A 13,775-nucleotide genomic window follows, 5' to 3' on the forward strand; every position below is an offset into this window, starting at 1 on the left:
GCTGCAAATCTCAGGAAGTATATAATATTACAGTAATAAAAGCGAGTAGCAAATATCATAAAGTGCTTAATATTATAATTTAGAACCAGAGTTGGGAAAACCATATAGTGCTTAATTAATATTACAAGTTAAAAGCGACTTGCAAGCTACAAATAGATGGACAATCTCAAGGTACAATACTAACAGTGATAGCCTCATGTGTAGCGTCTTCTTCAGGTGGTAAAGCATTGACACCTTTAAACGGATGTGGAGGTGCACGTACGCATCATTGTCATGGTTTGCCATGGTTAAAAAAGAGTAAAATTGCCATGTTACAAAATTAAATTTTCCTAGGTATAGTACTAAATGAACAATGATATCTGAAAATAATGGCAATCATGGAAAAGTTTATGTCATGGTATACTTTAAACAAATTATAGAAAATTGTTTATCTAGACAGAAGAAAATGCATCTTAAGTTGCAATGATGCCGTATTTGTAGTTTCCATGAAAAAACCATAAAATTAATGGAAACACTAAATTTGACATCAAATTTTTAAGCATGGCAAATATGAAAATTTTCTTGTCAATTTATATTGGCACGATGATGGCAAATTTTGTTTCCGAGCACGCGACAAAAGAATGAACCAGTATGGTTTTTTCATGCCTGTCATCCTTGGAGAACATAGTTTGCCATGATAAAAAATCTAACGCCAGATTTGTAGTGGATTTGAAATTTAAAATATGTCCTTGAAAAAACATCTTAACTAACCATGGCAAGATTCTCCGATATAGGTATGACGAAGACACTATGAAAGTTTCCATTATGGAAATATATGAAAAATAGTATAAAAAAATTGTTTCTGTAGACACACATAATTTTTTGAAATGAAGAAATGCATTTTAAGTTGGAGTGATATAGTATTTATAATTGCCATGGAAAACAACTTTCAAATAATTATATTTTTTCCATGGCAAACAAGAATCAAAGATTAAATTTGCCATGTCCTCGAACAAATTTGTAACTGCAATGGCAAAACTCTTTGGATAGATATGGCAGAAGACACAATGAAAGTTTTCATCATGGCAACATATGCTTTTAGTTGCCATGGTGCTAAAAATATTTTCAGTTTGCACATGGCAAAATTAAGGTCAGTTTTTTAAATAATGACAACTTTAGGGTTTTTGTTGACTAGAGACAACATAAACAACCGATTGAAATAACAGCGTGTGTATAGTTATTGGAAAAACATAGCGACCTATCTCGTAGAAAATAATTTACCGTGCTTGAAAATATATACATTTTCCATATTTTTAAATATGGTTTTTTCTTTGTTGAACAATTTTTTTCCATGGTCAAGAAAATATTTTTTCCATATTTGAAATTTAAATTTGCCATATGCCGCCAATGATTTTCCATGGCATTAAGTATGAATGTGCCATCGTCCATGCAAATAAAAATTACATGCTCATGTAAAATAACTTTGCCATGCTTAAAAAAGAGTAAATTACCAAGGCGAAACATAAATTTTGCCACATTATGCAGTTAAAATTTGCCATGATATAACACTAAAAAAGAATGATCTCTAAAAATAATGGAAAACATGGAAAATTTTATGTAACATATATGTTAAACATAGTGTCGCAAATTTGTTTCTCTAGACACAAGAAAATGCATCGTAAGTTGAAATTTCGTCTTATCTGTAGTTGCCATGACAAAACAAAAAACATGGCAATTTTTTCTTAAAAATAAGCCATAGCAAAAAAAATCTTAACTAACCATGGCATCATTCTTCGATATAGGTATGGTGAGGATACTATGAGAAAGTTTCAGTGATGGAAATATATGAAAAAATAGTATAGCAACATTTTTTCTCTAGACACATATTAATTTTTAAAGTGGAGAATGCATCTTAAGTTGCAGTGATATAGTATTTATAATTTGCAAAAAAATTGAAAATGATTATACTTTTTGCCATGGCAAACAAAATGAAAGATCAATTTTGTCAAGTTCTTAAGAAAATTTGGAATTGCAATGGAAAAACTCTTTGGATGCATATGGCAAAAGACACAACAAAAGTTGGTGTCATGGCAAGACATGTTTTTAGTTCCCATGGACGTATTTTTTTTCATTTTGCACATGACAAAATTAAGAATATTATTTTGTTGAAAATGTTGGCAACTTTAGAGTTTTTGTTCACTAGAGTCAATATAAACAACCAATTAAAAAAATAGTGTGTGAATAGTTACTAATAGCAAGTAGTATGGTAGTTAGAATGGAAGGAGTAAATATGCCATAGTTGCAAAATATATGACTTTGCCATGGCTAAAAATGTAATGGACAGGAAAATAAACTTGCCACGGTTGAATTATAAATTTTCCATGTCCAAACAATGATCTGCCATGACATGAAGTGTGAACTTTTCATGGTACACATAAATAAAAAACCATGCCATGCTCATATAAAATAATATTGCCATGGTTAATAAGGAGTGAATTTTCCATGGTCATGAATAAAATTTGCCATGCTACAAAATTAAAATTTACCAAGTTATAGTGCAAAAAAAGAATGATCTCTAACAATAATGACAAACATGAGAAAGTTTATGTCATGGTATATTTTGAACAAAGTATGGCAAATTTGTTTCTCTAGACACAAGAAAAATGTATCTTAAGTTGCAATGACGTCGTATTTGTAGTTCCCATGGCAAAACTAACTAAATAAATAAATCAAAAGATGCCATGGCAAAAAACATCTTAGGTAACAATGGCAACATTCTTCGATATAGGTATAGCGAAGACACTATGAAAGTTGCCATCACAGCAATATAAGAAAAATAGTATGGCAAAATGGTTTCTCTCACATGGAAATTTTGGAAATGGTGAATGCGTCTTAAGTTGCAGTGATATCTTATTTATAATTTTTGTCAGAAACATATTTCAAATGATTATACTTTTTGCCATGGCAAACAAAAATCAAAGATCAAATTTGCCATGTTCTCATTTTTTTAATAAAAATCTTTGGATAGATATGGCAAAAGACACAATGGAAGTTGCCGTCATGGTCATCGATGGAGCGTGAAGCAAATTTTAGGAGGGGCCAAATAAGTGTATGTCATAGAAAAATATGGTGATGAGATACGCCGAAGGATTAGCAAAGTGATTAATAAAATTACAAGCCTATTTGGAAAAAATATATCTAGTAGAGGGGGGGGGGGCAAGGCCTGGTTTTGTCCCGCCGACCTCCACCACTAGTCATGGCAACACATGCTTTTAGTTACCATGGCAAAATTAAGAAGATTGTTCTTTTAAAAATTATGGCAACTTTAGGGTTTTTGTTCACTAGAGAGAACATAAAAACCAATTGAATAAATAGTGTGTGAATAGCTATTGATAGAACATAGCAACCAGTGTGACACCATTAAGGAGGAAAGAAAATGAAACAAAACTAAATCAAAATCAAAATAATGAGGGTTTCTAAGAAAGACTGAATTACTGGTTTTGGAATTACCCATTAAGACGAAATAAAATAAAATAAGAAGTAAATAAAATCAAAATAATGAGGTTTTCTCAAAACTAGCCTTTGTAGACATATTTTTATCAAAAAACTCTAAGCACCATGGGTCACTCAAGTCTCGAACCTGAATAGGCCAGCACACTCCTTGCACGGCTAGCCAACAAGGTGACACCCTATTCCAAAAATATATCAAAATAATACAGAATTATAAGTAAAAATGAATTAGTTACATTGATATTACCCTTCAGGAAGAAAGAAAAAACATATATAAAAACGACCAATAAAAAAATTGTGTGTTTACACTTATAATAGAATTATCATATAATAGTGCAATTTTAGTACTTATTTAGTATTTGTGTGTTCATATTTATACTCATCCAACATCCCGAAAATACTCAAAAAGACCAATAAAGAAAAATAAAATCAAAAAATAAATTAAAACAGAAAATAAAAAAGAACATGGGGAGGGAGGGAGAGAGAGCGGAGGGCTAGGCCGTACAGGTGACGGGCTTCAGCCCGGTTAAGGATCTGACTGGCACAAATCTGATGTGAGTCGAAAAACCGAACCCAAAACTACTCACACCAAAAAAATTCCCAAAAACCGCCTAACAGAAAAACAGAAACAAATAAAAACAGAAAAACGGAAAATACCAAACAGCGAGAAAGGGGGGGGGGCTTCGGTCCGTTAAGGATTTGAGTGATCCAAATCTGTTGTCAGTCGTAAAACCCAGCCCAAAACAACTCAGAAAACATAGTAGGAAAATAAAATTTTAAATCAGAAATGAACGGTCAAAAATATTGATTGGCCCAAACTTAATTTTCTGGCAATTTACATATATATGGCTAAAGTGTTCTTGAACCGTTGTGCACAAGCACAAGTTGTATATCGATTTGTTTTGGGTTGTATTATATCCATTCGGCATAGTCGTTGCCGGCTCAGTCTCTCGGAGGTGTTCATAATGATGTACGTGGATGCGATTATATGGGTGATTGTATGTTCGTGTGTGTGAATGATTTGTTTATTTCATTGTATATGTGAAACAAAGTGTGGAAAATTTGTTTCTCTAGACACAAGAAAATGCATCTTAACTTGCAATTATGTCTTATTTGTAGTTGCCATGACAAAACAAAAAACATGACAAACATTTTTTCTGCAAAATAAGCCATAGCAAAAAACATCTTAACTAACCATGACATCATTCTTCGATATAGGTATGCTGAGGATACTATGAAAAAGTTTCAGTGATGGAAATATATGAAAAAATAGTTTAGCAACATTGCTTCTCTAGACACAGAATTTTTTGAAGTGGAGAATGCATCTTAAGTTGCAGCCATATAGTATTTGTAATTCAATTTTTTTTAAATGATTATACTCTTTGCCATGGCAAACAAAGTGAAAGATCAATTTTGTCAAGTTCTTAAGAAAATTTGGAATTGCAATGCCAAACTCTTCTGATAGATATGGCAAAAGACACAACAAAAGTTGCCATCATGGCAACACATGTTTTTAGTTTCCATGGACGTATTTTTTTTTCATTTTGCACATGTCAAAACTAAGAATGTTGTTTTGTTGAAAATGATGGAAACTTTAGATTTTTTGTTCACGAGAGGCAATATAAACAACCAATTGAAAAAATAGTGTGTGACTAGTTACTGAAAAAACATAGCAACTAGTATGGTAGCTAAAACAAAAGGAGTAAATGTGCCATGGTTGCAAAATATATGACTTTGCCATGGCTAATAATGTAATGGACATGAAAATAAACTTGCCATGGTTGAATTATAAATTTTCCATGTCCAAACAATGGTCTGCCATGGCATGAAGTGTGAATTTGCCATGGTTCACATAAATAAAATGCCATGCTCGTATAAATAACGTTGCCATGGTTAATAAGGAGTGAATTTGCCATGGCCATAAATAAAATTTGCCATGCTACACAATTAAAATTTGCCGAGATATAGTGCAAAAAAAGAATGATCTCTAACAATAATGGTAAACATGAAAAAGTTTATGTCATGGTATATTTTGAACAAAGTATGGCAAATTTGTTTCTCTAGACGCAAGAGAAATGTATCTTAAGTTGCAATGACATCGTATTTGTAGTTCCCATGGCAAAACTAAATAAAATAAATTCAAAAGATGCCATGGCTAAAGTGTTCTTGAGCCGTTTTGCACAAGCACAAGGTGCATGTCGACCTGTTTTGGGTTGACTATATCCAACTCGGCAGCTGTTGCCAGCTTAGTTTCTTAAAGGGATATGATATGCATGCATGTGTTCATAGTGATAATTGTATGCTCGTGAATGGTTTTGATTGTACCGTGTTTAAAAACAGAAACAAATAAAAACAGAAAAACGGAAAATACCAAACAGCGAGGAAGGGGAGGACTTTCGGTCCGTTAAGGATTTGACTGATCCAAATCTGTTGTCAGTCGTAAAACCCAGCCCAAAACAACTCACAAAACAAGTAGGAAAATAAAATCTTAAATCAGAAACGAACGGTCAAAAAAATTGATTGGCCCAAACTTAATTTTCTGGCGATTTACATATACTCCCTCCGTTCCTAAATATAAGTCTTTTAAAAGATTTCACTAAATGTCTACATACGAAGAAAAATAAATGAATCTACATTTTTAAATATGTCTATATACATCCGTATGTAGTCTACTAATGAAACCTCTATAAAGACTTATATTTAGGAACGGAGGGAGTATATGGCTAAAGTGTTCTTGAACCGTTGTGCACAAGCACAAGTTGTATATCGACATGTTTTGGGTTGTATTATATCCGTTCGACAGTTCGTTGCTGGCTCAGACTCTCGGAGGTGCTGATAAGGGTGTACGTGGATGCGTTTATATGGATGATTGTATGTTTATGTATGTGAATGATTTCGATTGTACCGTATTAAAAAAAAAAGCCGTTGCAACAGCTGCCAGAGTGCATCATCGCCAGCCCTTATTAAGCCCTCCTCCACATTTGGCGCCAAGCCTACCTTAACTTAGCGACCACCTCACGTTCTATTTACGTTCCGCTCGCATGCAGCGCAGCCGACGGTTCCATCCCACAAAACCCCCGGCACCATCGCCATTGATCGATTGCCTCCTCCGACCCACACCACCATCCATCCACAACGGAGGGGGCGCTGCCCACCCATCCCGGCGATCGAACGGCCACACGGACGGCGGCGACGACCCCTTCCTCCGAACCATTGCACGCTCCGTCGGTGCCGAGAGAAGGGCACCGGTCGGCGTAGCTAGCCTCCCCTAAGGTCCGACGGCCGCGGTCTCAACCCCGGCCGTCGGCGCAGTACACACATTGATCGTTCGTGCGTGGAGAGGCTACCATGGCGTTGGGTCTCCGGGAAGGCGGCGCCGGCGAGCTGCGGGGCAAGGAGGGCGGTGACGGCGCCACGGGGGCGGCGTCGGCGTACCGCTACGCCGCGACCGACTCGTTCGCCTACGAGGGCATGCCGCCGCCGGCGCAGCAGATGGACCGGCAGCCGGCCGTGGTGCTCGGCTCGGAGGGGGTGCACGACGACGGCCGGATCCCGGCGTCGGTGTTCGAGCGGGACATGTCGGAGCCCGGCAAGGACTGGAGCATGATGTCCACCGAGTCGGTGTTCGGGCTCCAGGTCGCGCCCTCCTGCGACTTCACCGGCTACTTCCTCTCGCACCCGGAGCTCATGGACATCGCCACGCCGCCCCGCGACAGCTCCGCCGCCCCCGCCGAAGCCGCGTCCCCGCCGCCGCGGAACTTCGACACCATCCCGGAGCTCGGCGACGCCGCCCCGAGCTACTCCTTCGCCTTCCCCAAGTACGTTACGTCCACGCTCCGGTGCGCTTGGTCGATCGCTTCTTTTGCATTGCATCCACTGACGCAGAGCATTTGCACGATCATATGTGCAGCTTGATGGAGGACAAGAGGTACAGCTCCAAGAAAGCCCAGCAGTTCCGTGAGCTGCCGCCGACGCCGAAGACGGCGCCGTCGGGGGAGCTGGCAGGGGAGACGGCGGCGCCCGAGGAGGCCACGAGCGGCAAACCGGAAGCGGAGCCGGAGCAAGAAGCGCCCAAGGGCGGCATTTTCTCGTGGCTGCCATGCTGCTCTTGATACACACGACGTTAGTGCAGTGGATCGCTGGCGGCGACCGGCAGGCAGGGGATCATCGATCTTGTCCCGACGGAGAGGGCGACGGAGAGGACGACGGTAATCCGGCGCCTTGAGCGCACCAGTCAGAAAAATGGCGGCACGAGACAGGAAAGGAAGTATGAAATTATGAATCGATTGAAGGACAAAAACACAATCAGAACTACTGTTTTTTTCTTTGCCCCTTAGTTGCCTTGTAATAGACTGCTTTCCTTTTTGGTCACAAATGTTGTCCACAACGATTAATTTGAGATTTCTGTGAATCATCCATTGAGCATTTCTGAATGTATAGTATAACCAGAGAGCAAAACATGTTAAATTCACGTGACGAAAAAGAATTTTAGTGGCGAGAAAGATGTTAAATTCATGTAAGGTAACCGTTCCTAACTGGATGCATTCTCTATGCAAAAGAAACTCCTTGCACAATACAGAAATCAGCAGAAAATGCTACTATCAGATTCATCACCGTTTCACGACACCCATAAAAATACAAGGTCGATTGCTTTGACTGAAATGACGCGGTAAAAATGCTCAATTTATACAAGTTCAATGCCAACCCAAGCTCTCCACAGCAGTAAAAATGTTAGTTGCTTGGCCATTTACAACAACACACAGAACAGGCTTCATGGACACATACCATCGAACTAGGGTGACTAGCTACTGGCTGCTGGAGACCGGAGCGCCATCTTCACTCTGCACACCTTCAACGGCCAGAATTTTCTTAACAACTTGCTTGGGTATGTCAAGGTCATCCTGCATGCAGCGCAGCAAGGGGTGCGATAAGATGATGCATATCTGGCGGAACAGGACCCGGGCAAGCCCTTGGCCGCTCTCAAGAATGTACCCCTCGTACTGGCTGACATGCTCAAGGGCATCAACCAGCGCGTCATACACATTTTGTGGGCAGTTATCAGCAGCAGGCTTGTCGTGCAGATAGACTACATCCATGGTGAAGTTCTTTGGCTTCACGGGCCAGTGATGGTGGGGCTTGGTTGAGGACCGGCAGTAGATGAGTACCTGGAATAATCAGTTCTCACGGAAGTCAAAACCGAGTACTAATCCACAGGTAATAACAACAAACACACAAAGCACTATATGAACACATTTTAGATGTACTGACAACCTTCTATGGACATCAACCTGTTGGGCCATGCCAGTTTAGAATTGTACTTGCATTTTACACATATCATGAGATGCACTTATAGAAGAGAAATTCCTGAATGATATCAAAACATTCTCCACAGAAAACAGGCAGATGGTAGGCTTAGGTGGTGCAGAAGGCACTGGACACGTTAATATACGGAAAAGGAAGATGAGTGTATGCTGTCAATAGATGACCTTAGTACCTTTGACAAGAGGTACAAGTGGGTATCCTTTTGTACACACAGGGTCCTATAACAGTTCTCAACATGTTTAACTTATTCGTCCTGGGGATATCAGAACTACTCATGATGCAGTTTATGATTGATGTTTTAAGCCAGCCTGCACGGGACATGCCCTTGTGTCGAAACACACTATATCAGTATTTCACAGCATTCATTGGAAAAACAATGCCATTTAATTGTCAAATACTGGCTGCTCACATGCTCAGAAACAATGCCATTTCTGCCTACCATTACTAGCAAAACAGAAAATGTTACCACATACCAGACATTAGAGTAAAGGGCCAATTGACAGTTTGAAGCTATAGTTACAACTTGCGGAAAGCTTACCACTCTAAGTATTCGCCCTTGCCTTTCCGCCCTGTACCCTTCCTCGTATGCTATCTTGAAGAGCTGAGTGAGATCAGCCACTGCATATCTCGTTTCAGTAGCAGCCAGGGACTGGATTGTCTCAATTGAAGAAGCAGCATCACTGGTGAATTCTTTGCTTAGCTTAAATTCAGAATAAAACAAGTCAATCCCCAATTCACTATCACACTGTAGAAGAATATATGAAATGAACCGACAAAGCTCAAATCAAACTAGAAACTTAACTTCAGAATAACTAAAGGCAATCTCTCAGTTCATTACCACATTGCAGAAACACCTTCTGGAATTAATTAACCCACAACACTAAACGCCAACTAATAAAGAATAACAAGAAACTAGCATATGTTAATCAATAGGGAAAATTCTGTGGGGACAACGCTCAAGTTTTGTTCAGTTGGGGAAAATTTGGGCAACTAGTCGATTTTCGTGTCCATTTCTTCATGTATTCGGATTCGTCAGTCAAATGGGCAACATCATAAATCACTAAACAAAAAAGATCTGCATTAAGTGGCAAAATTTTGCACACACGAAGATATTTGTAGTGAACTGAAATCGTTAACCCTAAAAATCAGGGGGCGTGTGCGGAAGCACTCCTCGACTGGTTATCTAACCGAGAGAGTGAAGAGACGAGGGGGGCAATGGAGTACCAAGGAGACGGTGTCGCCGAGGGAGGCGAAGGCGAAGCGGTGGTCGGGGCACATGGTGAGCTTGCTGTGGAGGAAGAGCATCAGCGCCTGCTTGATGGCGTCCATCCGCCGCACCGGCGGGCGCGCGGGGCGGGGGGCCGCCGCCGGATCCATGAGCGCGCCGGGGCCGGGGGAGCCGGAGGAGGCGGGGGACGCGACCGCGGCGGCGACCTTCATCTCGGAGCGCGCCTCGGCGCCGACGTCGACGCAGAAGAGGATGTCCTCCAGCGGGAGGCGGCTCGGCGGCAGCGAGAACTCCGGCGAGGTCGCCGGGACCGGCGCCGCCAGGGCCGCGCCGGCGGAGGAGGAGGACGGCGAGACGCCGTGGCGCGGGGCGTGGTCCATGGGGGATGGATGGTCGTCGGGATCGGGCGTGGGGTGTCCTCCGAAATGCCGGACTCCAGGGGTGCTTTCACTATTTGCAAGTTTCTTGTGACTGAATTTGCAAATAAATGTGGAAGGTATCTATAGAAACTTGATTTTTTTTTTAGATATCGAGTAAACAAGACATTCTTGATAAGGAGAATCGAACAAATCATCTCAGTGTGAGTGACATAGAGATTAAATTGGTTTGATATAGTACAAATTTTAAGAGATTGCTTAGAGATGAAAAGCTTAAAAGGAGGCAGAGGGCAAAAGAGTAAATTTTGAGAGAGGGAGATGGTAACACCAAGTACTTTTATATGAAGGCTAGTGACAGAAAGAAGAACATTTATATGTCTCTTCTTCACGATAATGAAGAGGGAATTAAAGGAGAAGACAATTTTGTTAAACACATTATTGATTATTTATATGAATTGTTTGGAGCTCCTCAGATCTCTTTCATCAGCTGAGTGTGAAAAACATGTTATTTTTTACTGGATCATTTGATATGGAGGAAATTAATAGGTGGTTTTTAATCCAAAGAATAACAAGGCTGCATTTCATGGTTTGCGTGCTGAGTTTTTTCAAATGTTTAGGGAAGAGGTGAAGGATGATTTGAAAGAACTGTTTGATGTTTTCCATAGCGGGGCTAGAGAATGAGAGACTAAATCATGGGATTATTCCTTGGATGCGGATGTTATCTAGAAAGTCAGACTTGTATGCTTACTTAACATCAGTTATAAGATACTGCCAAAGGTGCATGAAAACACGTTGGGCCTGATAATTGCTAGATTTACTACGGATACTCATACTACTTTTATGAAGGATAAATTGTTGAAGATATGCCCTAGAGGCAATCATGTATTATGATATTTCCTATGTGTTTATGAATAAACATATTCCTTGGACATTGTCAATGATGTGTATCAACAAGTACAAGACTTGTTTCTGAGACTGTGCGTTGTATGATGACTGTTCTAAGTGGTCCCTAATTAAAAAGGCTATGTGGAAACACAACTATTCAGATTAGCATATGACATGGTGGATGATTCGGTCTCACTAACCATGTAGCATTGGATGCTAGCCGACTAATATGGACTTAGAAAGATCTGGTCAGATTCGACGTAGTCGGATCCGAGTCGAGACAAGGTTCGAGTTTGACAGACCCAACTATGAGACACATCGATAGGTCATCTTCGAGTCTCTAGTAAAACATACGTTCTATGTCCTACAACGTGAGCTAGCACATGTATTCGGGATGGTGACAGGCTTGCCTTGGGCCGACCAAATGCTACTCTATGATTGGGCAATTATAATGGTAGGTTTTGGGCTTGTCCATACCCATGCTACGAGACATGGTCGAGCAACATGGGATTTGCCCCTCTGACCAGGAGATATATATGCTACCTCTTGAGCATGCGTTGGTTTTTTTCCCTTGAAGAGGAAAGGGTGATGCAACACAGTAGCAGTAAGTATTTCCCTCAGTTTGAGAACCAAGGTATCAATCCAGTAGGAGTATCAAGATGAGGCACCAATGTACCTGCGCAAAAACAGCAAACTTGCACCCAACTCTACAAAGGGGTTGTCAATCCCTTCACGATTGATTACAAGGTGATATCTGAAGGCGGAAAGTGCAACAAAGTAAAAGTGTAGGGCTGAAAATATGATGTGAAGTAGACCCGGGGCCCATAGTGTTCATGATGACCCACAAGTATAGGGGATCTATCGTAGTCCTTTCGATAAGTAAGAGTGTCGAACCCAACGAGGAGCAGAAGGATCTGACAAGTGGTTTTCAGCAAGGTAATCTGTGCAAGCACTGAAATTATCGGTAACAAGTAGATGTGTGACAAGATGATACGTAGCAAGTAACAAGTGACAAGTAGCAAGTAACAACGGTGCAACAAAGTGGCCCAATCCCTTTTGTAGCAAGGGACAAGCCTGTACAAACTCTTATAGGAGGTAAAGCGCTCCCGAGGACACATGTGAATTTCTGTCAAGCTAGTTTTCATCATGTTCATATGATTTGCGTTCGTTACTTTGATAGTTTGATATGTGGGTGGACCGGCGCTTGGGTACTGCCCTTACTTGGACAAGCATCCCACTTATGATTAACCCCTCTCGCAAGCATCCGCAACTACGAAAGAAGAATTAAGACAAAATCTAACCATAGCACTAAACTAGTGGATCCAAATTAGCCCCTTACGAAGCAACGCATAAACTAGGGTTTAAGCTTCTGTCACTCTAGCAACCCATCATCTACTTACTACTTCCCAATGCCTTCCTCTAGGCCCAAATAATGGTGAAGTGTTATGTAGTCGACTTTCACATAACACCACTAGAGGAGAGACAACATAGAACACATCAAAATATCGAACGAATACCAAATTCACATGACTATTTATAGCATGACTTATCCCATGTCCTCGGGAACAAAAGTAACTACTCACAAAGCATAATCATATTCATGAACAGAGAGGTAATGAGTAGCATCAAGGATCTGAACATATAATCTTCCACCAAGTAATCCAACTAGCATCAACTACAAAGAGTAATTAACACTACTAGCAACCTTACAAGTAATGAACTAGGGTTTGGAGATGAGATGGTGCTGATGAAGATGTTGATGGTGACGAGTCCCCTTCGATGAGAGGAGTGTTGGTGATGACGATGGCGATGATTTCCCCCTCCGAGAGGGAAGTTTCCCCGGCAGGACGACCCTGCCGGAGCTCTAGATTGGTTCTGCTCAAGTTCCGCCTCGTGGCGGCCGCGAATCCTCCGAAAAGCCTCCTCCAGATTTTTTCTGAACGAAACCCTTCTTGTAGCAAAAGAGGGGGGCCAAAGGGCCAGCTGGGAGCCCACAAGCCCCCTAGGCGCGGCCAGGGGGGTAGGCCGCGCCTAGCAGGCTTGTGACCTCCTGCTGGCGCCCCTCTGGTACTTCTTCGGCCCAGTATTTTTTATAAATTCCAAAAAAAATCCTCATTGATTTTCACGGCTTTTGGAGTTGTGCAGAATAGGTATCTCAAACTTGCTCCCTTTTCAGGCCAGAATTCCAGCTGCCGGCATTCTCCCTCTTCATGTAAACCTTGCAAAATAAGAGAGAAAAGACATACGTATTGTATCATGAAGTGTAATAACAGCCCAAAAGCGATAAATATCAACATGAAAGCATGATGCAAAATGGGCCTATCAACTCCCCCAAGCTTAGACCTCGCTTGTCCTCAAGCGGAAGCCGAGATCAATAAATATGCCCACATGTTTAGAGAGAGAGGTGTCGACAAAATAAGATATGAACATGCATGCATCATGATCATAGTCAGAACAACAATACCATCATATGA

General features: G+C 40.9%; 2 protein-coding genes across 2 annotated transcripts; one reads left to right on the forward strand and one right to left on the reverse strand.

Moving 5' to 3' along the window:
- Positions 1-6,578: 6,578 nt before the first annotated feature.
- LOC123411239 lies at positions 6,579-8,158 on the forward strand. The gene is made up of 2 exons (XM_045104176.1): positions 6,579-7,307; positions 7,400-8,158. The coding sequence occupies exons 1-2, from the start codon at positions 6,838-6,840 to the stop codon at positions 7,599-7,601; spliced, it is 672 nt and encodes a 223-aa protein (XP_044960111.1). The 5' UTR covers positions 6,579-6,837; the 3' UTR covers positions 7,602-8,158.
- Positions 8,072-10,491, reverse strand: LOC123411238. The gene is made up of 3 exons (XM_045104175.1): positions 10,036-10,491; positions 9,350-9,511; positions 8,072-8,654 (listed from the first exon to the last, which is right to left on the reverse strand). Exons 1-3 carry the CDS (start codon positions 10,417-10,419, stop codon positions 8,295-8,297), a joined length of 906 nt encoding a protein of 301 aa, XP_044960110.1. The 5' UTR covers positions 10,420-10,491; the 3' UTR covers positions 8,072-8,294.
- Positions 10,492-13,775: the final 3,284 nt, after the last annotated feature.

The sequence above is a fragment of the Hordeum vulgare genome, chromosome 7H, assembly GCF_904849725.1.
Source record: "Hordeum vulgare subsp. vulgare chromosome 7H, MorexV3_pseudomolecules_assembly, whole genome shotgun sequence".
Lineage (NCBI taxonomy): Eukaryota > Viridiplantae > Streptophyta > Magnoliopsida > Poales > Poaceae > Hordeum > Hordeum vulgare.